Here is a 27,444-nt window from a genome sequence, read left to right as displayed (position 1 = left end):
ACATGCAATAATGCGAACCTGACAATTGGCACCACATGGCACAGTGATTCAATCCAGTTTATTTTGCTCGTGATTTCATTTCTCGCACCCTAAATGCTCCCAACATCCCATGCAATGCTTGTCCCACAACACAACGCCTGTCTATCCTATCGGTTTGGCCTCTCTGAGCCACCCCCCCCCCCCCTCCCCCTCAAATCTACCTCTCCTCCCACTTGAGCGTAAACACCTCGTCGCCCGCGCGCGAGTTGCCCACCTCCACGCGGCCGTCGGCGCTGCGCACGCTCGGCGGGATCGTGGCGCCTTCGCGCACCAGCACAATCTTCTGGGTCGACGTCTCCGCCACGGCAGGGAGCTTGTAAAACGCCCGGCCATGGTGGCTCAAGAAGTTGGCCAGCGTCGCCTCGGAGATGGCGTCCTCGGCAAGCACGCCGCGCGCGATGCCGTCCTGCAGGCCCCGCACGACCAGCTGCGTGGCAAACGGCTGCGTAAAGACGCCGGCCGGGGCTTTGCCGGGCGCGGCGTCCGTCTTTGTCTGCCGCAGGTGCGGCGCGGAGTCGCTGCCAAAGAAGAACTTGGGGTCGCCCGCGGCGACGGTGCGCACGAGAACGTCGCGGTCGGTGGGCTTCTTGGGGATGGGCTTGCAGAACGCAAACGGGTCGCAGCAGGCGTCCGTCTCGGTGAGGTACAGGTGGTGGGCGGTGATGGTGGCCGCCACCGTCGGGCCGCAGGCCTTGACGGCCTCGACCGCCGCGGCCGTGGAACAGTGCTCGAGCTGGAGGGAGTTAGGAACAAAAACAAAAACAAAAACAAAAATAAAAACAAAAATAAAACAAAAGAAAGACCACCGGATACAAGGACTGACGATAATGCGCAGCTTGGGGAAGCGCTCGTGCAGGGACTTGAGGGTGGGCAGGAACGCCTCCTCGAGCGTGGTGCCAGGAGGTGCGAGCGACTCGAGCACCTCGCCGTGGATGTTGAGGACCATGTCGTGCTTCTCCATGGCCGCAAACGTGTCGTAGAAAGCCTTCATATCGGCCACGCCGGCATCCGAGTTGGTGGTCACGCCCTGCGGGTACAGCTTGACACCCGTGATGCCCGCCGCAGAGGCCTGGGCAATGACCTCGGGCGTGATGGTCGGGTGGAGCTGATGGTCAGCAACAGATACATGACGGCAAGATGCGGCGAGTGCTGTGTGAGAGCTCTAGGTTTGGCCGGGTGTAGGCTGGCTTACGAAAAGAGACATCAGAAAGTTGACGCCGGGGGCCGCCGCCTCGAGCTCGGACTTGTACTCAAGCACCTGGCGCTGTTAGTCGTCTGTGCAGTGCCGCATGGCGTAATGGAGTGACAAAAGGGCCACTTACCCGCTCAACTGTCGTCAATGGCGGCACCTGTGCTGTTAGCATGCTGTCGCTGACCGCGCCGTGCTCGATCCGGCACACAAGTCCACCTGGGTACCGCGCCATCGGGACACACCAGATTCGGCATCCTACGCTGTTAGTTGATGACACCGGACAACGTCGATTGGGCCCTTAAAAAGCAACTCACACAAAAGCCGTGTCAACGCCACCCTGGCGGACGGTCGGCGCCACCAGCTTCATCAGGTCGCCGTGGCGCATGTGGACATGCATGTCCGCCGCGGGCGGCAGCTCAATGCGGTCCACCGTCCGGAGATGCATGTTGCGGGCGGGGATGTGGTGGAGAGGGAGGATGGAGCGAAGAGGAGAAAATATGCGTAAAGGCGAGGCAGAAAGGTATCGTGGAAGTGGAATTGCCGAATGCAGTCAGGCAGCCCTTAGCATGTCTGTCTTGGGCAGGTGCAACTGAAGAATGTCGTCGGTCTCTCTTGCTGCGCCGTCACAACTTTTTTTCTCCCACCTGCAGCCTTCCCGGCGCACTTGCCTCAACTTGCCTGGACTAAGGCTCTAAGTCGGTAACGCCGCCCTCTATTGGCCAAAACAGGTCAAAGCAGGCCAAACCCGGAAGGCGGTAAGTGCCCCAATTACAGCGCCCGCGCCTACCAGCGCGCCGTCGAGTCATTGCGGGGAGGTGCCTGTGGCAGAAACGGAAGCGGCAGAAAATAAGTTCGAGTGGTGCAGCGCAAAAAAAGTCGTGGCCAACCCAAGCGAAATCGTCTTCTTGATCTTCTTGGTCTTCTTCCCTGACGATTGTAGCCCGCAGCATTGACGACAGACGGTGAATAACGAGTTACTTGCTACGAGACGACCCTTACGTTGTCCAGCGGAGCGATATGAATTTATAGCCTGGGATCTTACTCGAGCCAAAGCCTTTCTGGTCGACTGAGGCCATCTCTCGATTCTCGATTCTCAGTTCTCGATTCTCGATCTCAACCTGACTCTCGCGACAGTCTCGCTTCGACCTCGAACTGAACGTCTCTCGACGACTCTTGTCCCGACCTCCTCTCCTCCCACCGACACAATGTCGTCCCGCTCCCCCAGCGAAGACCCCTCGAAAATCGAGCTGCTCAAAGATGCCCTCTACCAGGCGGCCGTTGACAACGGCGGCGAGGGCCGCCTCTGGACCCAGCAGGACCTCATTGACTTTGACATCATCCCCGAGGGCAACCTGGACCTGCTCATGAAGGCCGTCCAGGGCCTCTGCAGCGATTTCCTGTTCAAGACCATGAACGACGGCCGCATCGGGCTCTGCTGGCGCTACCGCCCGGTCGAGGACGCCGCCAAGTACCGCACCCTCAACCAGGACCAGATCATGGTGTACGAGCTGATTGACGACGCGGGCGCCGACGGCATCTGGGCCCGCAGCCTCAAGCACCGCCTCAACATGCACGAGTCCGTCCTCAAGCAGTGCATCAAGCACCTGGAGACGCGCGGCTACATTCGCGACATGAAGTCCGTCGAGAACATTGGCAAGAAGATGTACATCAAGGCGACGCTGCGTCCGTCGGACCGGGCGACGGGCGGGCCGTGGTACTCGGACGGCGTGCTGGACGGCGACTTTATCGAGTCGCTGCAGGAGCTGGTCTTTGACGCCATCCGCAACCGCAGCACGTACCTGAGCCGCGTGCGGACGGCGGCGCCAGCAGCACCAGCAGCACCGACAAAACAGCCGAAAAAAGGGGTGGTCCGTGGCGGGACCAGTGACGCTTCTCCTGGGTCAACAACAGCAGCCGTAGGGGTCACGCGGGGACGGAAACGGACAGCCGATGCGTTGTCGACCGGCAGCGACCACAACAACAACAACAACAAAAAAGAGACCAACGGCCACGCCAGCAAACACCGCTCCCACGCCCACCACACCGCCCGCCGCCAGATCCTGCTGCCCATGCCCGCCGGCTACACCGAGTACCCGACCGTGCGGCGCATCGCCGAGCTCATCGAGCAGTCTGGCGTGGCGATGAACACGACGCTCGGCGAGGCCGACATCCAGCAGCTGGTGGACCTGCTGGTGTACGACGGTCTTTTAGAGCCCGTCCGCCTGCCGGGCTCGCACGACACGGGCTACCGCGCCCTCAACGCCGCGCGGCTGGACGAGGCGTCCAGCTCAAACCACGCCCCCGACACGCCCGGCGAGCCGCGCACCACGCCCAAGGGCGCCCCGCCGCCGCTCAACAACGGGCTGACCGAGTCGCCGTGCGGGCTGTGCCCCGTGTTCGATCTGTGCGAGGACGGCGGGCCCGTCAGCCCGGCCAACTGCGTGTACTTTAACCGGTGGCTGGGCCTCGAAGAGGCGCTCGAGCCGGCCGCTGTGACCGTCTTGGCGGAAGACGACTTTGATGAGGACTGAGATGGGGGTCTCTACAAAAGAAAATGATACGTTTGGAACACGGCTACTTGCATAACGGGGCACTCTATTTTTGGCACGGGCGTTTCGGAGCATCAATCTTGGGTCTGCATCTGTATTTTATGAGTACCAAACTACGTGTATTAGCATTGTATTGGCATTGTCTACGCTCTAGCCCAGTTTCACCGACGAGACGAGGAGCGTATTCTGAGCATAGCTTACAATTACAGACTACACATGATTCCTGGACACGGTTACGCGCAGATTGTACGTGCAGAAATGCTCGAAGCCTTTGTCAATTGAAGTTCATGCAGAGATGTGCCCTATGCTGGCGTCTGTCACGAAAACGTAATGGATACAGACCCCGTTTTTGTCCTCCGTTATTTTATGCAGACAGACGGTGCAATCGACCGTCTCACACGTGTGCAAGCGAAGCAAAATGTTGGCCGCTTCTGCTTTACAGGACACCCGCACCGGTAATGGTGGGCTTGGGCGACTTGACGTTGCCGCGCTCGTCACCACACGCCTCGAGGGACTTGACGACCTTCCACGAGCCGTCTTCCTTGTTGATCTGGCCAAAGACGACGTGACGGTTGTCGAGCCAGTTCGTGACGACGGTGGTGATGAAGAACTGCGAGCCGTTGCTGTTACATTGTTAGCGATGGAACAGGGCATTGAGCATTGAGTGCATTGCAAGCATTGGCAGCCACAGCACAGGGGTAACACGTACGTGTTCGGGCCGGCATTGGCCATGGACAGCAGACCCTCGCGGTCGTGCTTCAGCTTAAAGTTCTCATCAGGGAACTTCTCGCCGTAGATGGAGCGGCCGCCCGTGCCGTTTTGCCGGGTGAAGTCGCCGCCCTGGATCATGAAGTTGGGGATGATGCGGTGGAAGGGCGAGCCGACGTAGCCCTGGCCCTTGGGGCGCGTGCACAGCTCGCGGAAGTTCTGCGCCGTCTTGGGGACGACCTTGTCGAACAGCTCAAACGTGATGCGGCCCTGCTGCTTCTGCGGCTTGCCGACGGGGTCGAAGTTGTCGTTGAGCACCGGGCCCTCCCACTCGACGTCAAAGTACACCTTGCTGTTGCTCGGGTCGCCGGCCATGTTGTTTGCGGGGGAGGATGAGAATGTGCGGGACGTGGTGTTGGTGTTGCTGGTCAGAGGAGAGTTGGTGATGAAGGGAGAGAGAGTGCGGGAGAAAAGAGGAGAAGAAGAAATGGAAAAGCTCGACCGAGGGGCAGCACCCAAACAAATAGTCCCCTGGCGGGGCAGGAGGGGTCGGACAATGCTGGCTGCCAGTGGGCCCTTCATGGCTGCTTTGTAGAATGCAGAGCGCGGCGTGACGGAAGGAAGGAGGGGGAGCTGAGCTTTTTGGTGCTTTGTGCTTTGCTTGTCAGCGTGTTTTGCTTATTGTGTGTGTTCAAGACCAGTCGTTCTTTCCGTTTCGTTCGATTCTTTTCCTTTGCTACCCCACCAAAACGTTAGCGTCCCGTTGCGCCACTGCAGCTTCCTGCCTCCTGCACTCTGCACCGCACCTCAGCGATCTCCCCACCAACCGCGTCCGGCCTGGCGCCCATTCCCCTCTCGCCCCCTCTCCTGGCTCCTTCCATGGTCGTTCTTTCTCATTGCCGTGAGCTTGCCTTGCTCTTGCCCCTCTGCACAAGCAGTAAAGAGAACGCACAATATCCCTGGTAAGGATGACCTGCTTCTCTGCCTCTCCGTTCAGCCCATTGATGCCATTGTGCATTTGGGGATTCCAATGAGTGATTTGACTGACCTCGCACCTTGCTCAGCTACTGGCTGCATGAACAGAGCTAGATGCCCCTCGCCCCATCCCATTTGTCCCGCAAAAGTGCCCCGCTCAGACCGTCGACGCCCTAGCAAGGCCTCACTCAGGGCAACACGAAACACAAGAAGGAGGGCACGATTCTTGTGTCGTTCCCGAAGCTTGGCGCTGCCTTGTTTGGTCAGAACGTGCTGACAGGGCGCATGGGCGTGGCTCAGCGGCTTGGTGGCAGTGGCTCGACGGGATCGATGGTTACCACGCGGGCATGGAAGCTCACGGGGATGGAGGACGGGGCAAGGAGCATGCACGTTCCAGGGGAAAGCAGGGAATGACGGTCCAAGGACGAAGACAGGCAAGAGCAGGCGAACCAAGAAAGGATGCAGAGCAACGGCATGAAGCAGGCGTCATGGAAACGAGAACCGGTGTGTCTGTACTCCGCAGAGCCTGGCTCGCCTGCCAACGGCATCAGACACACGTGCAACATGCCGCTCGGGACACGCAATTGACCATGCAGGACGCAAGACGAGACGGGAAGAAGGTTGGCAGAACTGGGAGGACAAGCAGAAAAGGTGGGCAGCCAGAAACAAAGAAACAAAAACGACAAAGCACCAGGACGGGGCAGTGAACACCCAACTCGACTCGACATCACGGCATCCGAGACACTCAGCACACAGTCAATGCCAGTTATCCAAGCTTGCATGGTCGGTTGAGGACAGTGACGAGCTGGAATGAGCGCTGCAGGTCGGCATTGACTTCGAGGAGAGCTCTGGGCTACTCACAGACGATATGACTGTTGACTTTTTGGCCTTTGGAGAGAGCTCTGAAGCGGTGACGTCTTCGGTCGGCTGGCCAGACACTGGGGAGACCCGGAAAGGACCGCAAGACATAAGGAAGAGCAGTACGCACCTTACAGATATCAGAAAGTGATCAGATGGCAAAATTGGCGACGAGAGCTGGTGATTTCACAGACGAGAATGCGCAAGAGCTCCAAAAGCTTCAAAAGCGGCTTTTCAAGAGCTCGTCCAAAATGGCACGCAAAGCTTTTTCACCGCTCACCTTTGCCGGGCCTGCCACGGCCTGGACAACCGCCAGCTGCCGCTCGTGGGTCACTTCCAGGCGTTCCAGCCCGCTGTACCTACCTGCCTCAGGCACTAAAGGTACTAAATAGTGGATAAAGTGTCGAAGCTACGCTGTTCTCCCGCCCAGCTGTGATGGAAGCGGAGGACAAAGACGATTTCCTGCCCACGCCAATATTGCTATGCTGCAGTCGATCGTTCAGATGAGAATGTCCTATTGTAGGTACTGGGACTTGACTAAGTTTCCCTTCGTGAACGAATTCGGTTGTCAAAAAGTCAGATGCAAACATGTGACATAAGTAAATGAAATGGAGCAGCACTTACTTTAGATATATCACGTGATTATCTTCAGGTCGTCACCAGCCCTGCTCCTTCCTCGAAATCCCACTGCTGCCCACAGCGGCCTGCACCAATCAGGGACGCCCGTCCGTACCGGGCATAGCGCCTTGACCATCGCGGCCCATCTGGCATCTCCCTCCAACCATCGCCATCTGCAAACCACCCCTTTCGCGACGCACCCGTTTCCGCTTCCGTCCACGTATCTCCCGATCGGACATCCCCGAACCTTCCCCCGTTACGACCTTTTCCCAGTTTCGTCGCCGCTGCAAGCCCTCATCGGTTCGAGGTTTACGACAGCCTCGACGGCTGGCCTTTTTTCCGAATTGGACCCTGAGTCTCACTTGTGCCTCACCACCTTCCGTCTCCCTCCACAGCCCCCCTCCGACATCGAGACAATGGATTTCAGCAACCTGAAGGAGTCCGTCGCCAACTTGACGTTGTACGACCTCAAGGCCGGCGTGCGGAAAGTGCAAAATGGTGAGACAGCCCGAGAACCTTATTTTTGGCGGCCCGTTTTGGCTTTGCTGACCCCTTTCTTCTTTCTTCTTTCTTCTTTCTTCTCGTGTCTGTACAGCCGTCATGAACTACACAGAAATGGAGTCCAAGGTCCGCGAGGCCACCAACAACGAGCCCTGGGGGGCCTCGTCGACGCTCATGCAGGAAATTGCCAACGGCACCTTCAACTACCAGACCCTCAACGAGATCATGCCCATGATCTACCGCCGCTTCACCGAAAAGGCCGCCGAGGAGTGGCGCCAGATCTACAAGGCCCTGCAGCTGCTCGAGTTCCTCGTCAAGCACGGCTCCGAGCGTGTCATTGACGACGCCCGCTCGCACCTCACCCTCCTCAAGATGCTGCGTCAGTTCCACTTTATCGATGCCAACGGCAAGGACCAGGGCATCAACGTCCGCAACCGCGCCAAAGAGCTGGCCGAGCTGCTGGGCGACGTCGACCGCATCCGCGCCGAGCGGAAAAAAGCCCGCGCCAACAAGGGCAAGTACACAGGCGTCGGCAGCAGCATGGGCAACGGCCGCTTTGGCGGCTTTGGCTCGGACTCGGGCGGCTTTGGCAGCAGTTCGAGTGGCGGCGGCGGCAGCGGCGGCTATGGCGGCTACTCGGGCGGTGTGTACGGGGACGGCGGCGGATTCGGTGGCCAGGGCGACTACAACGAGTCGGGCGGCAGCACGGCCATGGGCGGCTCGCGGTCCGAGCGGTTCGAGGAGTACGACGAGTTCGACGAGGGCGAGACGCGGGCGCGCACGTCGTCGGCGGCGCGCGCCGGTGTGAAGCGCACGACGGGCGGCAGCAGCAGCGCAACGACGTCGTCGTCGCGGCGGACGGCATCGGCGGCCGCGGCGGCCGAACCGGCGGCGCCGCCCAAGGCCAAGGCGCCCGAGGTCGACCTCTTCTCGTTTGACGATCCTGTGCCCAGCACGTCCTCTGCCCCGCTGTCGGCTGCGGCGGCTGCCGGCAACGACGACGACGACTTTGACGATTTCCAATCGGCACCAACGGCTGCCGCCCCCTCTGCCGCCTCCAGCGATCCCCTGGCCGGCCTCGCCGCGCTCTCGAGCCCGCCTCTCACCACATCCAGCGCCGCCGGCGCCCAGTTCGCTGCACCGCAGCCCGTCTCGGCGCCCCAGCAGGTCAACCTGGCCGGCATGGTCGGCATATCGTCCATCTCGCCGCCGCCTGCGACGGGCAACGGTGGCGCCAACTACGCCGCCTTCCACGCGCCGCCTGCCGCACCACAGCAGCAACAGCAACAGCAACAGCAACAACGGGCAGCCCCGGTCAGCGGCTACCAGCCCACCCAGCCCAACTACTACCAGTCCGTCCAGGCCCAACCGACCGGCACCTCGCCCGTCTTCCAGTCGTCCACGGCCGGCACGACGTCTTCCATCTTTGGCGCCGCCAGCACGTCGTCCTTCAACAAGTCCGCCTCCAGCGGCTCGGCGGCCGGCATGGCGGCCCTGCGGCCGGTGGTGTCCACCGCCAACAGCGCGTCGTCGGTGGCCAAGGCGCCCGCTGCCGCGTCGTCGTCGGGTGGGAGCGACGCATTTGGCTCGCTGTGGTCGACGGCCAGCACCGGCATCAAGAAGACGGGCCCCGGTGCCAAGGGCCCCTCGATGGGCCAGCTGGCACAGGAGAAGAGCCAGGCGGCCATCTGGGGCGCGCCGGCCTCGTCATCGTCCACGCCGGCATCCTCCTCGGCCAAAACAAACCCGGCACCGACGGGCAACGGCCTGGACGACCTGCTGGGCTGAGAGCACTGTGCTGCGAAGCAACACGATTTGTGATGCAGGTTAGGGTAGACGGACGATACGGATGGGAGAGTTAAAAATATAGATCATGAGTACTACTGGTGTCGATTTGAAACCTTGCTTTACTATATTGCCTGTCTTGTATTTGACGTGTTTTTGTTTGTTCTCTTTTGCGATTATTTCTTGTCGTTTTATTGTTATCTTGTTTCTTTTTTTCTCGGCGCTAGATACGTTCTCCACGAAAATGACTATTCTTTCTGACATGTGTAAAAATTATGAATGAACTGTACAATATGGTTTCGACCTCTGTTGTGCTCGATCCATAAAACGTTTCTTGGGCATGTCCTACAACCCCTGAAATCAGAACCGTCAAAAATCGCAGTCTAATGAGCTGACATTACCAAGACCCGCCAAAGGAGCGACAGCTGGTCTGTGCGCCACAAGGCGGCAGTAACTTACACTTTTAAACTACCTTCGTACGGTGTACTCCGTATGGAGGACTGGACGACATGCCTTGCAAATCCACAAGGTTGGGCTGGCGATCCTTCGATTGTTTGGGGGTTATTCCCATTCCTTATTTCTTTCTCCATCTTGTTTTCTCCATCTTGTTTTCTCCATCTTGTTTCTCTCCTTCTTCTCTCTTCCTTTTTTTGTCATTCCCTTTTCTTCATATTTCTCAACCACGCGCCAATTTAGCGATAAGAGTTCTGCTTTCCACCGTTTCGCGTCGCACCTCATTGTGTGTCCCATGGCAATCGAGCTTTCGATCAGCCATGCCGTCAACGCCGCTGGCTGGCTGCTGGCGGCCACGGTGCTCTGGTTTGGTTACCGCGCCTATGTCGTGCGCAGCCATTTCCAGCGCCTTCAGCGCCAGGGAGTTGTACGTCGAGATCCTGTCCCTCGTGTTCCCGCACATGGCTAACCACGCGGCAGCCCATGCTCCCGCATCATCCCATTTTGGGCCATCTTGGCGTTGTTGGCAAGCTCATGAAGGATATGCCGGGCGATGTCCATGGCGACTACCTTATGCTGCTCATTCAGGACAACTGGCGCACATTGTTTGACGAAAAGTACACAGCGTGCCCGCCCGCTGTCTATCTGGATATGTGGCCTGCGTCCATGCCGTTCATGCTCAGTTTGCACCCCGACATGTCCGCCCAGTTCACCCAGGACGTCAACATGGAAAAGGCCGAGGCCCAGGGCCACTTCTTGCGGCCCCTCACGAGCAACCTCGACGTAGCGTCCAGCCACGGCGCGGCATGGAAGAAGCTGCGCCGCCGCATGAACCTGGGATTCAGTGCCCAGGCCATCCGCGCGCGGCTGCCGGCGCTGATGGAGGAGGTCGAGGTGTTTCGGGATATCTTGGTGAGCCGCGCCGGCAAGAATGGTGCTTGGGGCACTGTCTTCACCCTTGAGGAGCTCGCGACGATGCTGACGCTCGACTTTATCGGCCGCTTCACATTCGACGTCCGCCTGCACGAGCAGACGAGTCCGCTGACGCCCATGACCGCGGCCATGCTCGACACGCTGCCCCGACTGCGCGTCTTCACCCACATTGGCAATGTATGGTCCCTCTTCAACCCGTGGGTCACGTACAAGCTCTGGAGCAACGTGCGCTGCATGGATGCGTACCTCGCGCCCCGCCTGGAAGAGCGTCGTGCAGCCTTGACGGCCGGCGAGCCCCCGGCAGGCGGTACGACGCTGGTCGACACGCTGTTCACAACGATTGCTGCCGAGAGCCCAGCCGACGCCAACACCACCGCCACGCTCGACTACGTGGTGGCCGAAACCAAGCACACGCTGTTTGCCGGCCACGAGACGACGGCCTTCACCTTGGCCTGGCTCTTCCGCACACTCGCAACGGAGCCCACGATCGTCGCCAACATGATGGCCGAGCACGACGCCGTCCTGGGCCCGGACCCGGACGCCGCGGCCGACCGTCTGCGTGACGCGCCCCACCTCATCGGCCAGCTGCCGTACACGACGGCCGTCATCAAAGAGTCCATGCGCATCCACACCAACGTCGGCACCCTGCGCGCCGCGCCGCCCGGCGCCGCCCTCTATGGCCCCGCCGGCTCGGGGTACGACGGCGTCGCCTTCCCCACCGACATGTGCGTCCTCTGGGATGCCAACTTTGCCATCCACCGCAACCCAGCCTACTGGCCGCGCCCGCTGGAGTTCGTGCCCGAGCGCTGGCTCACCACCGACAAGGACGACCCGCTGCACCCGCGCCGCAACGCCTACCGGCCCTTTGAACAAGGCCCCCGCAACTGCGTCGGCCAGCACATGGCCATGACGGAGATGACCATGGTGTTGGCGCTCGTGGTCCGCACGCTGGAGGTCGAGGAGGCCTGGGCGGAGTGGGACGCGAAGCGGGGGGCCACGCACAAGAAGAAGGCGACCGTCTGGGGCGACCGGCTCTACCAGGTCAGCAAGCACGGCCCGCCACACGTCAAGGACGGCATGCCGGTGCACGTGCGCCTGCGCCAGAGGTAATGGCGAGTCCGTCAGCCTTGTAGACCAGTGCACGTGGACCTCGAAGGAGGATACAAAAAATGGAACCGGGAAAGAGCAAAGGAGGGCAGAGGGGGCAGGAGGAGCATGCAAAGGAAGTGCACTTGCCATGTATGGTCGAATCCTGTATCTACATAGGGAAAGGACGAGGAACGGTGACCAAACGCACCTGCTCATAAAACAGCTCGTTTCTGGGTGTGACGTCAACAATCATGTAGAACATGTCGCTCCTGCCGCATAGACATGGGCTGCCCTTTCCTTTTGCAGGTACTGCTCTCTAGAGGAAGCGACCATTGGAGAGGTGTGGACAGGTTAGGACAGTGTCAGGCACGGGCAAAATATTGTAACAGGAAGGAGCAACTGGGGAAGAAGCAGCTGGAGAAGGAGCAACTATGAAAGTAGTAACTAGGGAAGGAGTGACTGGGGAAGGAACTACGAGGGCAAGGTGGAGCCGCTCGAGACGTCTGACCTCGAGCATAGCTTACTGGAAAGAAAATCAGATTTTCCTTTCTCGCCTCCCCATGAAGATACTTTCACTCCTAGTTCGCGTTTTTTCTGCTTCCTGGGCTGAAGAACCTTCTCTAGTTGCAATGTGCATATACCAGTCCACTCTTGAGTAGACGGACTGATGGCAGCTGCGTCACAGACGGCAAGAGCGCAAGCAAGTGGGGCCAATCTCCATCGACATGACGAAGCTCCTTCCGAAAATGTTGCACAGAGGTCCTTGGAGGCAGACATAGCAAGAGCGACTTGCGAGTACTGCTCCTCCCCGTTCTGGACATATACCGTGCTAAGAGAAAGAGTGGCCGGGCGGGGAAATACAATGATCAGACCGATGTGAGCGCTGGCCATGAAGAGCAGAACATGTCGAACCGCGATGCGTTTCAAAGGAACAATATCCCACGACATATCAAATAGCCAATTTTTAGAAAGAATCGAGAGAACAGAACATGTAATTTCTCACCAGACGCTTATCGTGTATTTCCTATCTGCCCCTCCAATGGAACCTCTTCCCCTTGCACCTGCCTCCTCTCACCAGTGCGCTCTTTCCTCGCTTTTCAAAGTTTCCTAAAATGGAATTCGCGATACTAGGAACTTGCAACGTACACGGAGGGCCAGCACTTTTTTGACCATTCCCTCTCAAACGAAGTGGGTCTCTCTTTGGACATCAGAGACACTCCTTCCTTCCTCATAAAAATTCGGCACCGAAAATAATCCTGCTTGTGGAAGGAGCATTTTGAAAATTCGAGAATTCAAGATGAGGAAGGAGGGTCTTTTTCACATCACTTGCCCAGGATCCCCTTCGGTCGATCACCTTAAGTGAACAACCATGCCGTATATATATAGTAATAAACGAAAGCAGAGCCTAAGATTGTGAATATTTAAGGACATAAAAAGAATAGGTCACGCAAGGAGACTTACCTTTTTTACAGGCACTTTCCGGTCACACTTTCCATTTTCAACCCCCGGATCGGTTGCGCCTGCCGTAGAAGCAAGTCTTTCCTTCACCGTACCGTTCATGGCCGGTCCTTCTTTCCTGATATGTATCTCTCTCTTTCCCATTTGAGGCTACACTTGACCGTCACCCCTGAGTGCCCCTGACGCCACTGAAATAAACAAACATTGCCTTTTCGCGGAAGGCACGATGGTGGGTTGACCAGTTCGGGAAGTGGAAGCCCATCCATTTATATCTCGGCTCGCCGATTTCTTTTCTCTTCTTTCTCTTCTTTCTCTTCTCTTTTCTTCTTTTTTCTTTTCTTTTAAAAAAACCAGCCGCACGACATGATCGTCTCTTCAATGAGCGATTCTCTTGAGGTTACCCAGCCGCACAGCAGGGCTTTCACGTTAATGAACAATCCAACACACTGCTCAGATCAAATATCAAATTCCAGCTGGCTACCACAGGCTCAACACTTCGGTGTTCCAGATTAGCTTCTACCCCTATAGCTCTTCTGGTTCCCTTGGTGGCGGCACATTTCAATTCCTCTTGGAGATTCATTTCTCAGCCGGCACGGCGGCACATCATGATCGGGACTGGGGGGCAGCAATACCTGACGGTTACCAAACTGACGGAACAAAGATGTATCAACTTGGTTAGTGTCTGGGGGCTCAATCTATCTGGATGGTAACTGGGGGACTGATGGTCTGGGGGATGGATGGTCTGGGGGACCATGACTTCTTGACAGCTCTTGAGGTCAACATAGGTTCAGGGGTGGATGAGTGGTGAACCGCAACTTTTCAATTGATGAACTGGGGGATAGATGGTCTGGGGGATAGATGGTCTGGGGGATAGATGGTCTAGGGGATAGATGGTCTGGGGGATGGGATGGTCTGGGGGATCATGACTTCTCGACAGCTCTTGAGGTCAACATAGGTTCAGGGGTGGTTGGGTTGTGAACCGTAAATTTTCGACTCAGCAAATAAACAACAGGCAACTTACAAGTCATCAAAAAAATCGACACCATGGTTCAGGGGCGGTTGGGAGGCGAACCATCAGGCATAGGCGTTTCGTTTTCCCTCGGTAAGTGATCTCCCCTTCTGCATCACCAGTTAGTCTCGCTACCAGCGCTGCATGACTTGATACTGACTGCCCCTGTTCTCTACAAACAACCCCCGTATGTTTCGTGGGCCAGGACCGAATAGTGCCTCACAGGAGGACTTCGAATACCTGGCATCTGGCAAAGATCGACTCAATACCGTGGCTTGTAAAGCTCTCTCTGACAATCCACGAAATAAGAGGTAAGATGTATCCCCTCGTGGCATTCCATTCATACCTGGTAGCATGCTAACGTCTTGCATGGCGCTATTCTCCCCGTGGTTGTCTTGGTTCAAACCGATGTAACCTGATTTATGTGACCTTTTCAAGGTTCGTTGCACTATGCTCTTTCAATTCTTCCAATACTGTCTTTTCCTCTTGGGCCCGCTGCATTGAAATGATAAAAGACATATGTCGAGCTTCTTTTTAAGGAGCAATGATAAAACATCGACGGCTGCTGGCATGATCTTTGCCGGGTCTGATCTCTTTTTTTTTGACTGTCTTTTTATTTCCCTCTACCCGTGCCAGCAAATGATTAAAATCCTTTTGCTAACACCGTGGGTTTAACAATTTTGTCGACCTATGCACGCCTCGTCGTGTCCTCTAGAACTGCCTTCGACTGCCAGTCGAAGAAGCCCTACTTCAGCCGCTTTCCCTCGACCACGCCCTCGGTGACAGATATGCCACAAAGATTCAGTCACGCGCAAGAAACAATCGTGCAGCGGTCATCTTCTGGCGGGGAAGCTAGGGTGGGTGCATTGCTCTGCTGGGACAGTGGTGCTGCCAGCTGCATCCTTGCTTCATTGAGATGGAGAAGCAAAGGCCGGTGTGCATGTTTGCAGAATTGCATATTCTCAAAAGTCTAAAAGCCCCCAGATTGCCGTCAAGCTTTTCCCCGAGAGTGTTTGAAACTTTATGAACAAGAATAGGACAAAGCGGGATAGGGACTATGGCACGGGTGGCCTCTGATGCCTTGAAAAGCAGAAAGATACCTGTCAAATATGAAAGCATCCCAATGTATCAGATAGTGCAATCAATTGATGAAGCTGAATAGCGACATCGTTTGCGAATGCGAAACCCATCTTGCTTGGCCTTGTGTACTTGAACCCTTTCTTGACCTTTTGTTTTTGAGCCATCGTGAGCCATCGTGAGCCTTCATGAGCCACCGTGAGCCATCGTTTGAGCCATCTTTGTAACCTGTTGCAGGACTCTCTTGTAAGCCCACAGTCCACAAGGACCATGTGTGTGTCCTACTTGTCGCTCAGCTGATATAAAACCCCTGCAGAACTTTTATGCTTCTACTTGATGAGTTTGAAGTCTGGAGGTTGTGAGACACGAGAGGGGAAGAGGAATATTTATACGCAAAAGCAGAACCTTATGTTGCCGCTGAGTAAGGAGCAGCAGTGGGAGTTGGCGTGTTGTTTCCCTCACGGGTGTGGTATCACTTACATGCAGCATATGTGGATGTGTCAGCGTGAGCACACATACTTCTCATCTGTAGACAGTATGGAATGGAATTAGGAGAGGCTGATGTACGCCATTGTTATCACCATCAACCCCGACAGACTGTACAAAGTAGAGCCCATGAGTCACGTGGCAATGTCCGATGGCATCTCAGAAAATGAAGGCATGCGTACGAGCCAGAAATGCAGGTATTGAAGCTAGTAAACTTACATAATTCAAAAAGTGCTACCCGGTATGCATGAATGCATCTGGACATGCTACTACGCACTGGCACATACTGAGTCCCTCTGGGATTCTTCAACTCCATGCAAGCTTCCCCCACGAGCGTGTTTGTCATTTGATGGCGCCTGGTGTTCGCCTTTGCGTGGCGTTTTGGAATCAGCGCTGCTCACGTAAACGGTGCCCCGAACGAGCGTCTTACACGGAAGATGTACGATGTACATTGCCCGCCGCCCTTGGCGCGCCAACGGACAAGGCGGCGCTAATGCTAATGCCCTGCAAGTGCAAAGTGTGGGAGTGCTCCGCACAAGTATTGCTCCGAGCACGGTCAGACCATAACTATGGAGTACATGTACGAAGTACAGACGACAAACGGACCACACGACCAGTGTACGAGGTACCTGTACGAGGTACGACGCAATAACTGGAAAGGAGATCGGCAGTCGTCGCCATCGCACGCCATCGCACCCTGGCCTTGGCAGCATCGATGTTATTGGGCGCCTGCTGTCTGACTCCTTCGTATTGTCGTTGGTTTTTTGTTCTCTCGGCTACGTTGTTACATTTGTTACAATTTTCTTTCTTTTTTTGTTTTTTCTTTACTTTATTTCCAGCTAACATGCATGCAGACAGTTCGGTCGCACCTTTGCCCCCACCCTTCCGTCTCCCGCACCGTCCTTTTCAACTCCACATCAGTAGTCGAGCTGCACCCAAACTTTAATTAACTTACACGACAGCTGCGCAGACTCGCAGACCGTGGGATAAATAGACGGGGAGAGGACACCCCGACACAAACAGGTCTTGCATTCAGCTTTTCCATTGCACATTTCCTTCCATTTGCACCCTTCTGCGTCTGTGCTTTTCGATCGACGTCTACTGTCCATCCTTTTCACCATGGCCGACATTGAGAACGCGGCCCAAGAACCGCCCAAAGGTCCTCCCAGCGATACGGTTGCTGACATTGTCGATCCCACGAACGGCCATGACGCGACCGGCAAGACCGACAAGACCGACAAGACCGACAAGACCGACAAAGGTGACGATCTCCCGCCACCCGACGCATCGGTTGCGTCGGCCGAGCTCCTGCTGCCCATCGGCGAGATCGACCCCGTCTACGCGGCCAAGGCGCGCGTGCTCAACCAGGCCGTGCAGGCCATTGGCATGGGGCGGTACCAGTGGCAGCTGTTTGCCGTCGTGGGCTTCGGCTGGGCCAGCGACAACCTGTGGCCGATTGTGACGTCGCTCATCTTTACGCCCGTGGCCAACGAGTTCCAGCCGGCGCGGCCGCCGCTGCTGACCCTGGCGCAGAACCTGGGGCTGCTGGCGGGCGCCGTCTTCTGGGGGTTCGGGTGCGACATCTTTGGGCGCCGCTTTGCCTTTAACGCGACCCTGGGCCTGGCCGCCGTCTGGGGCATGGTGGCGGCCGGCTCGCCCAACTTTGCGGCCGTGGGCGTCTTTGACGCCCTGTGGTCCTTTGGCGTCGGCGGCAACCTGCCCGTCGACTCGGCCATTTTCCTCGAATTCCTGCCCGCGTCGCACCAGTATCTGCTGACGATCCTGTCGGTCGACTGGGCGCTCGCGCAGGTGGTGGCCAACCTGATCGCCTGGCCGCTGCTGGGCAACCTGACGTGCCAGGAAGACGTGGCCGCCGCCGGCCAGTGCACGCGCGCCGCCAACATGGGCTGGCGCTACTTTGTCATCACCATGGGCGGCCTGACGCTCATCATGTTTGCCATCCGCTTCCTGTGCTTCACCATCTACGAGTCGCCCAAGTACCTGATGGGCCGCGGCCTCGACGCCGAGGCCGTGCAGATTGTGCACGAAGTCGCGCGCCGCAACGGCACGACGTCCGACCTGACGCTGGCCGACCTGCAGGCCTGCGAGCCCGCGGGCTACGTCCACCCCGCGGCGGGGGCGGGCGCCTCGTCCGACGCGTCCGCCGCAAACGCCGGACGCGGCAGCAGCGCCCGCGCCAATGCCGCCACGGCCATCCGCCGCAAGCTCGCCGAGGTCGACGCCGACCGCATCAAGACGCTCTTCGCCACGCGCCGCCTGGCCCTGTCGACGGGCCTCATCATGGCCGTCTGGGCGCTGATTGGGCTCGCCTACCCGCTGTACAATGCCTTTTTGCCCTACATCCAGGCCACCCGCGGCGCCCACTTTGGCGACGGCTCGACCTACCTGACCTACCGCAACTCGCTCATCGTCGCCGTCCTCGGCGTGCCCGGCGCCCTCATCGGCGGCTGGCTCGTCGAGCTGCCCCGCTTCGGCCGCAAGGGCACCCTGGCCGTCTCCACCGCCGTCACCGGCGTTTTTTTGTACGGCTCCACCACCGCCCTGACCTCCAACGCCCTGCTCGGCTGGAACGCCGCCTTCTCCTTTGCCAGCAGCGTCATGTACGCCGTCCTCTACAGCTTCACCCCCGAGCTCTTCCCCACCCCGCAGCGCGGCACCGGCAACGCCCTCGCCGCCACCTGCAACCGCATCTTTGGCATCATGGCCCCCATCATCGCCATGTTTGCCAACCTGCAGACGAGCGCCCCCGTCTACACGAGCGGCGCGCTGTTTTTGGCGGCCGGCGTGCTGGTGCTCCTTCTTCCGTTTGAGTCGCGGGGGAAGCAGGCCTTGTAGGTGGGAGGTTGAGGGGGGGAGGGGGGGGAGGGGTGAGGGAACGGGAAAAGATGTACGATGGAATACCCCAGAGGAGACAACATGTTGAAGTTTTGTATCAGATAGCCCTGCAGATACTTCTTTACCAAATACAGCTGCAGCCTGTGAGCACGCCACGGCAAGAACGAGACGATTGTTTTTGCGTAGCACAGGTTCCTCGATTGCATGTCCTGCGGAACATTTGAGTGACATAATATACAATGAATTTGAAGAGGAATAAAATATGCCGACAACGATCGACAAGCGCAGTAGACAGAAAGAACAACAGTAGAGCACCATACTTTTCATATTGCCTATGCTCTTCTCCTGCTCTTTGGTCTGTTCCCGTGGATCCACAAACACCATGCGAGCTTCGTCCACGCAACCCTCGCCCTCGTTTTTGCATCTACGCCGCCACCGGCTTCTGCGCATACACAAACAGGTGCGTCTCCTCCCACACCTCGTCCGGCGCGCAGATGCCCACCTCGGCGCCCTTGGGCGTGAACGTGGTCACGCCGTCGTAGCGCACCTCCAGGCCCGCCGCCTGGACCGCCGCCACACCCTCCTCGGGCGACAGGCTCGACACCACCACGGGGCGGCCCATCCACTTGATGGCCTCGTTGTTGACGGGGATCGGGACCGTCGAGAACACGAGGAAGCCGCCGGGCTTGAGCAGGTCGGCGAGGCCCGCGAGGACGGCGCGAATGTCGTCTTGGGTGACGCCGGCGATGAGCGAGAAGAAGACGGTGACGGCGTCCAGCGTGCCCTGGCGGCCCGCGGCGGCCTCCCGCTGCAGGTAGGCGCGCACGTCGATGAGCTCGAAGCGCGCGTTGGGCACGCGCGCGCGCGCCGCCGCCAGCATGGCCTCGGAAACGTCAATGCCCAGCACGTCGTGGCCGGCGTCCGCCAGCACGCTGCAGGCCGGGCGGCCCGTGCCGCAGCCGACATCGAGAATCTGTTTCTTGGCCTTGGCCGCCGCGTCGCCGTTGGACGGCAGCGACGACGGCGGCGGCGCATCGCGCAGCTGCTGCACCAGCCACGCCAGCGCCTCCGCCTGCGTCGGCAGGCCCTTGAAGGCGTCCTCGTAGGCCGGGCCGACGCTGTCAAACGCCTCGGCGGCCGTCAGGTTCTTCTGGGTCGGCGCCCCGTCCATTGTGTCGGGGGTTTGTGCGGCGTCCGAGTGATGTGGGGAGCGGGGGAGAAGAACAAAGGATCGTCGCGCGGCCTCGGGTAGGACGAAGAAGAGGAAAGGAGACGAAAGAAGCACAAACAAAGAGAGGCGTTGGCTGCAAAGGACGAGGAGCAGGAGGAATAAACGATGCACGATGGAGATGGGAACCCGTTTATGAATGGACGCAGGACAGTACGAAACGAGAAAAAGAAAAGCAAAGACAAAAGAAGAAAGAAAGCGCGGCACGCGAGATGCGTGGCCGGCAAGCATGGAAGCAAGGGGGCTTTATGAGACTGAACGGCGGGTCGGCCAACCACCACGAGAAAGCGAGACACAACGACGCACTATGGACAGACGAGGAGAGGACTAGACGAAAGAAGAGGTTGTTCGTGGGGTAAAGGTGTCATCCCTCTTGGTCGTCATTTTCTGGCCACCTCCATCCCCCGTGGACTTTCTGTCAAGCCCAGCACGTATCTCCCTTGCATGTACGTACATACGAAGTAGCTCGTGGAGCATGAGCAGAGTCGGTGGGTTCAGCTCGACCGTTGAAAGAGGAAACGGCACTGTCGATCCTTGCAGCTGCTCGTTGTTGGACGACTCTTTTTTTGTCATTTTATATTCTCCTTCTTACTTTCTTTTGCCTTGCTTATTTCCGCCCTTCCTTTTCCGCCAACACGCTCGCTTCTTCCAAAATCAAGGAGGATGTCAAAAGAACAGAAAACGTCAAAAAAGAACCCCGAGGACCACATCAGACAGAACAGCTCCCGAATACTGGCCACCTAACTTGCCTTGGAATAGCGTCCAGAGCAGATCCAGGGCCCAGTCAGAGTGTGGGGTCTGGCCCCATTCAGCTGCGCGCGAACCCACTAAAAGACATGCGGTAAGCTGTGATAGCTAGCGCTACATGGGGGCGCTATCCAGCCTCCCGACGCAAGGGCCAGGGGCTTTGTAGGCCTGAAGGGTGCCTGTGCCTGTGTAGGCGCAAAGTCGGTAGAAGCTGAAATGGCAGTAATCGAGGCTCAAAAGACGAAGCTGTCCAATGTCTTGTTCGACCTCGACGGCCTCGTTGAGCTGACGGAGGACGGAGGAATGCGGCATACGCAGTGCCGACTTTCCCTTTTTCGACTGGTCCCTCGCATCTCTCCTTGGACGTGCAGCATCGCTCCGAATGGTCGTACATTTCCCTCATGCACGACCTGACTTTCGTCACAATTGCGCAGACACGTTGACCACATTGACCACGTTGACCACGTTGACCACGTTGACCACGTTTTCTCGTTTCTCGTTTCTCGTTTCTCGTTTTCCCGTTTTGATACCAGCGCCCTGCTTATCGTGTCCTTTTTCTGGCTGCTTGCATCCTGCATCCTGCACCCACGCGCCAATGGACTGTCTTGCCTGCAAGTGGGCTTTGTTCGTCCCCTCCACCAAGTCGGATGTATGGCAATGGCTCGTCACCCTCAGTCATTAAGACGGCTCGATCTCGAGTTCATGTGAGCGACGCATTCATACCGATCACTTCTCAGTGCCATTGCCTCATTGTGATGAATCTCGCAACACAAAGCGTGAGACCATCGCGGAGTACAAAATACAGCTTGTTGTAGTCGCACCTCCGTCCTCCTCCGTGCTCCAACTGCGTTCTGTCAGTTCTTAGTATTACATGTTCCTTCGGCAGACGCTGTTGCATTGGCCACGGACGACAACACTCCCAACGCTACGGTAACTGACACACGCTGCACATCGCATCCACGGAGTCCGGGCCAACGCCCTCCATCCTCCCTCCTCGTTTGTCTTTTACTTCTTCTGGAATTGTTCTGTCTCTGCCGATCCTTGCGACCCTAGATGGTTTACGAAATCCCACGTGGATTGTCCAAGACAAGGCCATTGTCCATTGTCCATTGTCCATTGTCCATTGTCCATTGTCCATTGTCCCCATACAATCGACAATCTTCTGTGGTCGAATCGGCAGAGCGGCTGTGCCCTCCGTGCCCTCCCGGCTGGCGATGCGTACGGCGGAACGTCAAAACAGTGTAGCATCACTAGTTTTGCCATCTCAATGTCGTTCACGTGTGGAGTTTAGTAAACATTGGCAGTCGAGAGATGCCGGGACGTGGTGGTAGCCCGCGATGGACTCTGCAGTCTCATATTCAAAACACAATCTCACACATTTTTGCCTCCGCCACCCCACTGATTGTCGCTAGTTTGAGTACAAAGTACTTCGTAATACGGTCCGCTCGAAAATCCCCCGCGTCCCGTTCCTGTCAGCACTTAAAATAAATTGACTGTCGTCGGTATCTGAACATTACACGTTTTATGTCGCAGCGTTGCAGTGTGCTGACCGCCAAGGAAGAACATCTCAGTATATGGGTATGACGACATGTAACTCTTCCTTCTCGGATAACAACGTCACAACAGTCTACGTCAATGTACACTCTTCTTTTGTGTACGATCATATGCCGTACAGATTGTGAACGAAGTGGCACAAGAGCTTGCGTATTTCTGGCATGCAAAGCGCGGCAACTGTCGGATTGGCAGTCCCAGTCGGACGACACGTTTGGACTTTGAACTTTGCCCGCTTGCCCGCTTGCACGCTGGACATCGCTCGCCTCTGCATCTCTCGTCTTGTTGGTCGTAGCCCAACGAGCCCACCAGTCCTGCCGATCCCGCTACTGATCCAATCGTCCCCGTGGCCAAGAAAGGATCGCAAAACAACCGCTGCCGGCCGACAGACATTGTAAGCGCCCATTTGCCCCCCGTTGTTACGCATCGGTGTGGAATGTGCGCCAAATTGGTACAGTTCGTACAAAGGCCGCTAAGCAGCGGCACATGAAGGCAACCGAACCGGAGGCATTCCTCTGTCTTCCCCGGAAAACAGACGCAGATCATGGAGAGAGAAAGGAGGGGAAAGACGGGAACAGGGAACATGGGGCAAGTTCTACATCGCAGCAAAGAACTGCGATCATTTGTTTGGCCTCGTTGTGAGCGCATCTGTTCATCTTTTGGGTCTGTCATGGATATGGCGTCCGCAGATACGACAGCGGCTAGATAAGTGAACGGACAGCTCAACCTGCGCGATGTCACCGTGTTTGTTTGTAAGCAGCTGGTGTACGACGTATTGGGTCTGAGAAACGGGGAGACGGATTCAGACAACAAAGTACGAATTATGCTGCCTGCAGAAAACATGCGCCATGCCGTTGCCGTTCGTCCCTTCCTCAACACAGTCCCTGTACACTTTCCCCATTCGGGTCAGTTTTGCCCGCCAGCCTGTCGCATGCCCAGCAGAGTCGCCCCTTCCCACGATAGCTAAGCTACCCTTACCTACCGTCCCAAAATTCGGAAAATCCTCCGCAACGGCTTGTGACAGTAAACTGCAACATTATCCGACACCGCAGCTCAAAATCATTGGGAACTGACATGTATTGCGACAGTTCGTCCGGGGCCAGACACTGGTGATTGTTCCGGCCTTTCCATATATTTCTCTTCTTGATTTTCTTTTGCTCTTTCCATTTTGGACTCAGTCGACTCCGCCAGTCTTCGTTCCTTCCCCCCCAGTTCCAAAACGGCATACGCCCTTCATAGCTCTTTCCACGCTTTCGGTTAACGCTTCTTTCCTCCCTGCAGATTTGTACTTCAGGTCCATACCTCTTTCCCCTTTGGCTTTTTCTGCTCTTTCCAATTCCAACTGCGACTCCTTTTCTATTTCCCGTGGTCGCGTCGTCTCCTCTCGTTTCTGTTTCTCCTTTCTTCTCCTCTCTCTCCTCAACAACAACACTACCCTTCGCCATGGGCTCCGCCAGCGTCGAGGAGCTCGACGTCATCATTGTGGGCGCCGGCCTGTCTGGCCTCAACTCGGCCTACCTGCTCAAGAAGCAAATCCCCGACGCCAAATTCGCCATCCTCGAAGGACGCAACATCATCGGCGGCACATGGGCCTTTTGGAAGTACCCTGGCGCCCGTTCCGACTCGTCGGCGACTGTCTTTCGCTTCGCATGGCACCCGTGGCCGCATGACTTGAACTTCCCGGACGCGCCCCTCGTGCAGGCCTACGCCGAGGACGCCGCCAAGGTGCACGGCCTCGACAAGCACATCCGCTTCAACAACAAGGTCGGCGACCGGCGGTGGTCGACCGCGGAGCAGATGTGGACCGTGGACGTGACGGACGCCGAGACGGGTGCGCAGCTGCCGCCGATCCGCGCGCGGTGGCTGGTCAACTGCAGCGGGTACTACAGCTACGAAGAAGCCCAGAAAGTCGAGATCCCGGGCATCAAGCAGTTCCGGGGCGAGGTCGTGCACCCGCAGTTCTGGAGCAGCGACATCGACATGAAGGGCAAGAACGTCGTCATCATCGGGTCGGGCGCCACCGCCATCACCATGCTGCCCCACGTGAGCAAAGTGGCCAAGCACACGACCATGCTCCAGCGCAGTCCGTCGTACGTGATGGCGCTGCCCCGCAAGGACAAGATGACGCACCTGCTGCAGCGGCTCCTGCCGCGCCGCCTCGCCGACTGGATCGACTGGTACCGCCAGATGTTCCTGGAGTCGGTGTTTGTGTGGTGGCTGCAGACCTTCCCGGGTGCCGGCCGCTGCTTGCTGCGCGCATTGACGAAGCGGCGCCTGCCCAGCGACCTGGACGTCGATGTGCACTTCAAGCCGGCCTACAACCCCTTTGAGCAGCGTCTGTGCCTGTGCCCCGACGCCGACTTCTTCAAGGCGCTGCAGAACGACCCCTGCACCATCGTCACAGACCACATTGACACGGTGACGCCGACGGGGATCCGCCTCAAGGGGTCGGGGGACGAAATCCCGGCCGACATGATCATCACGGCCACGGGCCTGTACGTGCAGCTGATGAACGGCCGCATTCCCCTCGTGGACGGCAAGCCCATCCGCGTCACCGATCTCTACGGCTGGCGCTCGTGCATGATCGAGGGCGCGCCCAACCTGTGCTTCATCATTGGCTACACGACGGGCACCTGGACGCCCGGCGCCGACGCCCACTTCCGGACGGTGCTGTCCGTCATGAAGGAGATGCGCAAGCGCGGCGCCACGTCGGCCACGCCGACCATCGACCCGGCCGTCCGCAAGACGATGCCGAAACTGCCGGCCGTGCCCGTCACCTCGGGCTACCTGGTGAACGCGCGCGACCGGCTGCCCATGTCGTCGGGCCGGTACCCGTGGTCGACGGGCCTGACATACGCTGCCGATGCATGGCACAACCTGACGGGCAACGCGCACGACGGCATGGTGTACACGGTACCGAACAAGAAGCGGCTATGAGGGAGAACAGAGCGGTAGCGAGGCAAGGGTCCGACGTTACTGTATGGAGTCGGTTTTATAATGGATGATTTTGGTTCCTTTTTGGTTGGGTCTCTACCGTCACGCAAGACATCCCGATTTCACATCCTTCTTAGTCAACACAATGTGTCAAGTTACATATTTTGGATTTGCCTTGGGCATTGGTATTGGTATATCAACATACAGAAAACTAACAAAACGCAAAAAGAAACGCAAACGCCAGTTGTGTGTATCCAGGCCGTGTTCTATCATGATAGAATGCAATAAACATTAAGTTGGGAAAGGCGAAGCGACCGACCACCCCGCTTACAGCAGCGACAGGACGGCCTGGATGCCGACCAGACCAAACAGGGCGGCGGCCGACAGAGGCAGCAGACCGCCGGCCGCAGCCGACTTCTGGGCGACGTTGCACTCGCCGGTCAGGTTGTAGTTGCCGCCCTTGGCCAGGACCTGCTCGTTGCTGCCGCAGTTGGCGGCCTGGGCCATGTAGATGTTCTGGTTGTCCTGGTCAAAGACAACATAGGCCGAGCGCAAAAAGGTGTCGCCGAGCAGCGCCGTGGTGTCCTCCGAGGGCAGCGCACCGACGGCGCAGAGGTCGCTCGTGGCGGCCCAGATAAAGTCGGACAGCGGCACGGACACGACGAGCGAGCCGAACGTGAAGTCGACGTAGCCGCCCTTGTCGCCAAAGTTGCAGTCGACAATGAGCGAGCCGTCGGACTGGGGCTTGACGCCGAAGCTCTTGGCCAGCGCGTCCATGACCGGCTGGGGCAGGTAGCTCAGGGACGAGCCGCTGTCGAGGACAATGGGCAGGCTGCTGCCGCTGTACGTGTCGGACGTGGCCTTGCCCGGCTGCGTGAAGCCGACCGCGTCGAGCTGCACCCAGTAGCGCCACGGCCGGCCCGGGTCGCCGGCCTGGGGCGGCAGGTTGTCGAACTTGACCAGTGGGCCGGCAAACTTCTTGGTGTCGACGCCGCCAAAGATGACGATGCCGTTGCCAATGTTCTTGCCCGGGTCCTCGCGGCCCGTGTCCGACGTGGCGCTGCCGAGCGCCAGGCTCAGCGTGCGCGAGTTGGTCACGCCCTGGGCGAGCAGCTCGTCGACCAGGTTGTTGTAGTCGAGGTTGAACTTGTTGCCGAAGCCGACGCCCAGGATGGGCACGGCGGCGTCGTCGCTGGCCGTGGCCACGCCAAACTGCACCTTCTTGAGCGTCGAGTTGTCCGAGCCCGGCACCACAATGGTGTCGCTGACATAGGCAATGTCGGCGCTGCCGCGGCCGTACGCCAGCTGCGTGGTCTCCTCCAGGTCGACAAACGTGCGCGACTTGTTCGGGTCGTACGTGCCCAGCGACTCGCAGAACTGCTGGCTGGCCGACGTGGTCACGGTGCTGCAGTCCGGGTCGACCCAGAGCTCGTTGGAGCCCGTGTCCAGCTGCACGCGCACCGTCTGGACCGGCGTGCCGAGGCCGAGCTCAATCATGTAGGCGACGTTGGTGTGGTTGTACAGGACGGCCTCGTCGTCGCGGCGGGCCACGCCCCGGCGGCGCACCGGCGGGCCTTGGTACGTGCGGCGCTCGACAATGGGGAAGCTGAGCAGCGAGCCGGTGTCGGGGGTGCGAGCGGCGACGCCGGCGTCCACAGCCGGCGCGGCAGGGACCACAGATGCCGACACGGCCGACAGGGCCAGAGGGAGGAGGTAGCGAGACATGTTGGCGTTGAAGTGAGGAAGACTTGTGAAAAAACGACAAGGACGAATGGCTCGACTCGACGACAATTAAGGCTATTCACACTTTCACTTCAATGTCATCACGGAAATTTGAATGGCAAAAGGGGGGGCGACGGCGCGCCTATTTAACTCCATGTCGAGCCTCACACATGACGACCAAAGGACCCTCTTGAGGGCTCTCGATGGATGCAGGACGAAGGACAAAATACGGGGACAAGCGAGCAAAACGTCCATCGCAAGCCCCAATGTACATGTAGGCCCCCCCCATGCTCGTTGCCAAGACCAAATAAGATTGCCACCAGGCAAAAGAAAGGAAGGACGGAGGACAAAAAAGGCAACAAGGGTCCACCAAAAAGGCGCTGGCACCGCCCCCATGTGGGCGAACCGCGACGAAAAGGTGGGTACAGGCGCGTGAACAAGGTCACCTTGGGAAGAGACGAGGGAAAATGAGAGAGAGTCAGAAGGAACGAGTCAGAAGGAGGAACCCGGTCGCCAAGCCGCCCCAGGCAGACGGTTGGCCTCGCAAGGAAAAGGAAAGCGGAAAGGCACTGATAAAGACGCGAAATGCAAAAGAAGGGAAAAGAGAGGACAAGACAAGAGAGAGAGCGCCAGTGGCCGTGACAGCGGCTGAACTGAAATACAGTTGATGCGGCCG

General features: G+C 58.0%; 9 protein-coding genes across 9 annotated transcripts; 5 read left to right on the top strand and 4 right to left on the bottom strand.

Annotated features, from left to right (window-relative positions):
• Positions 1-196: 196 nt before the first annotated feature.
• On the bottom strand, positions 197-1,676 carry SPBR_03725 (dihydroorotase; the record flags this gene model as incomplete). The annotated part of the gene is made up of 5 exons (XM_040762015.1): positions 197-772; positions 863-1,144; positions 1,232-1,297; positions 1,362-1,491; positions 1,546-1,676. The coding sequence occupies 5 exons, from the start codon at positions 1,674-1,676 to the stop codon at positions 197-199; spliced, it is 1,185 nt and encodes a 394-aa protein (XP_040622849.1).
• Positions 1,677-2,436: 760 nt separating this feature from the next.
• Positions 2,437-3,762, top strand: SPBR_03751 (DNA-directed RNA polymerase III subunit RPC6; the record flags this gene model as incomplete). Its single annotated transcript, XM_040762041.1, has 1 exon — positions 2,437-3,762. One exon carries the CDS (start codon positions 2,437-2,439, stop codon positions 3,760-3,762), a length of 1,326 nt encoding a protein of 441 aa, XP_040622848.1.
• Positions 3,763-4,216: 454 nt separating this feature from the next.
• On the bottom strand, positions 4,217-4,863 carry SPBR_03853 (peptidylprolyl isomerase; the record flags this gene model as incomplete). Its single annotated transcript, XM_040762143.1, has 2 exons — positions 4,217-4,403; positions 4,490-4,863. The coding sequence occupies 2 exons, from the start codon at positions 4,861-4,863 to the stop codon at positions 4,217-4,219; spliced, it is 561 nt and encodes a 186-aa protein (XP_040622847.1).
• Positions 4,864-7,355: 2,492 nt separating this feature from the next.
• SPBR_03664 (uncharacterized protein) lies at positions 7,356-9,228 on the top strand (the record flags this gene model as incomplete). Its single annotated transcript, XM_040761954.1, has 2 exons — positions 7,356-7,437; positions 7,535-9,228. The coding sequence occupies 2 exons, from the start codon at positions 7,356-7,358 to the stop codon at positions 9,226-9,228; spliced, it is 1,776 nt and encodes a 591-aa protein (XP_040622846.1).
• Positions 9,229-9,973: 745 nt separating this feature from the next.
• SPBR_03680 (taurine catabolism dioxygenase family protein) lies at positions 9,974-11,721 on the top strand (the record flags this gene model as incomplete). Its single annotated transcript, XM_040761970.1, has 2 exons — positions 9,974-10,105; positions 10,159-11,721. 2 exons carry the CDS (start codon positions 9,974-9,976, stop codon positions 11,719-11,721), a joined length of 1,695 nt encoding a protein of 564 aa, XP_040622845.1.
• Positions 11,722-16,849: 5,128 nt separating this feature from the next.
• On the top strand, positions 16,850-18,586 carry SPBR_03683 (membrane transporter; the record flags this gene model as incomplete). Its single annotated transcript, XM_040761973.1, has 1 exon — positions 16,850-18,586. The coding sequence occupies one exon, from the start codon at positions 16,850-16,852 to the stop codon at positions 18,584-18,586; it is 1,737 nt and encodes a 578-aa protein (XP_040622844.1).
• Positions 18,587-19,010: 424 nt separating this feature from the next.
• Positions 19,011-19,757, bottom strand: SPBR_03844 (methyltransferase type 12; the record flags this gene model as incomplete). The annotated part of the gene is made up of 1 exon (XM_040762134.1): positions 19,011-19,757. The coding sequence occupies one exon, from the start codon at positions 19,755-19,757 to the stop codon at positions 19,011-19,013; it is 747 nt and encodes a 248-aa protein (XP_040622843.1).
• A 3,798-nt stretch (positions 19,758-23,555) lies between these two features.
• On the top strand, positions 23,556-25,049 carry SPBR_03722 (flavin binding monooxygenase; the record flags this gene model as incomplete). Its single annotated transcript, XM_040762012.1, has 1 exon — positions 23,556-25,049. The coding sequence occupies one exon, from the start codon at positions 23,556-23,558 to the stop codon at positions 25,047-25,049; it is 1,494 nt and encodes a 497-aa protein (XP_040622842.1).
• Positions 25,050-25,373: 324 nt separating this feature from the next.
• Positions 25,374-26,771, bottom strand: SPBR_03736 (candidapepsin-4 precursor; the record flags this gene model as incomplete). The annotated part of the gene is made up of 1 exon (XM_040762026.1): positions 25,374-26,771. One exon carries the CDS (start codon positions 26,769-26,771, stop codon positions 25,374-25,376), a length of 1,398 nt encoding a protein of 465 aa, XP_040622841.1.
• Between the last annotated feature and the right edge of the window lie 673 nt (positions 26,772-27,444).

Source organism: Sporothrix brasiliensis, assembly GCF_000820605.1.
Source record: "Sporothrix brasiliensis 5110 chromosome Unknown Cont14, whole genome shotgun sequence".
Lineage (NCBI taxonomy): Eukaryota > Fungi > Ascomycota > Sordariomycetes > Ophiostomatales > Ophiostomataceae > Sporothrix > Sporothrix brasiliensis.
This window is presented reverse-complemented; position numbering and strand designations above follow the sequence as displayed.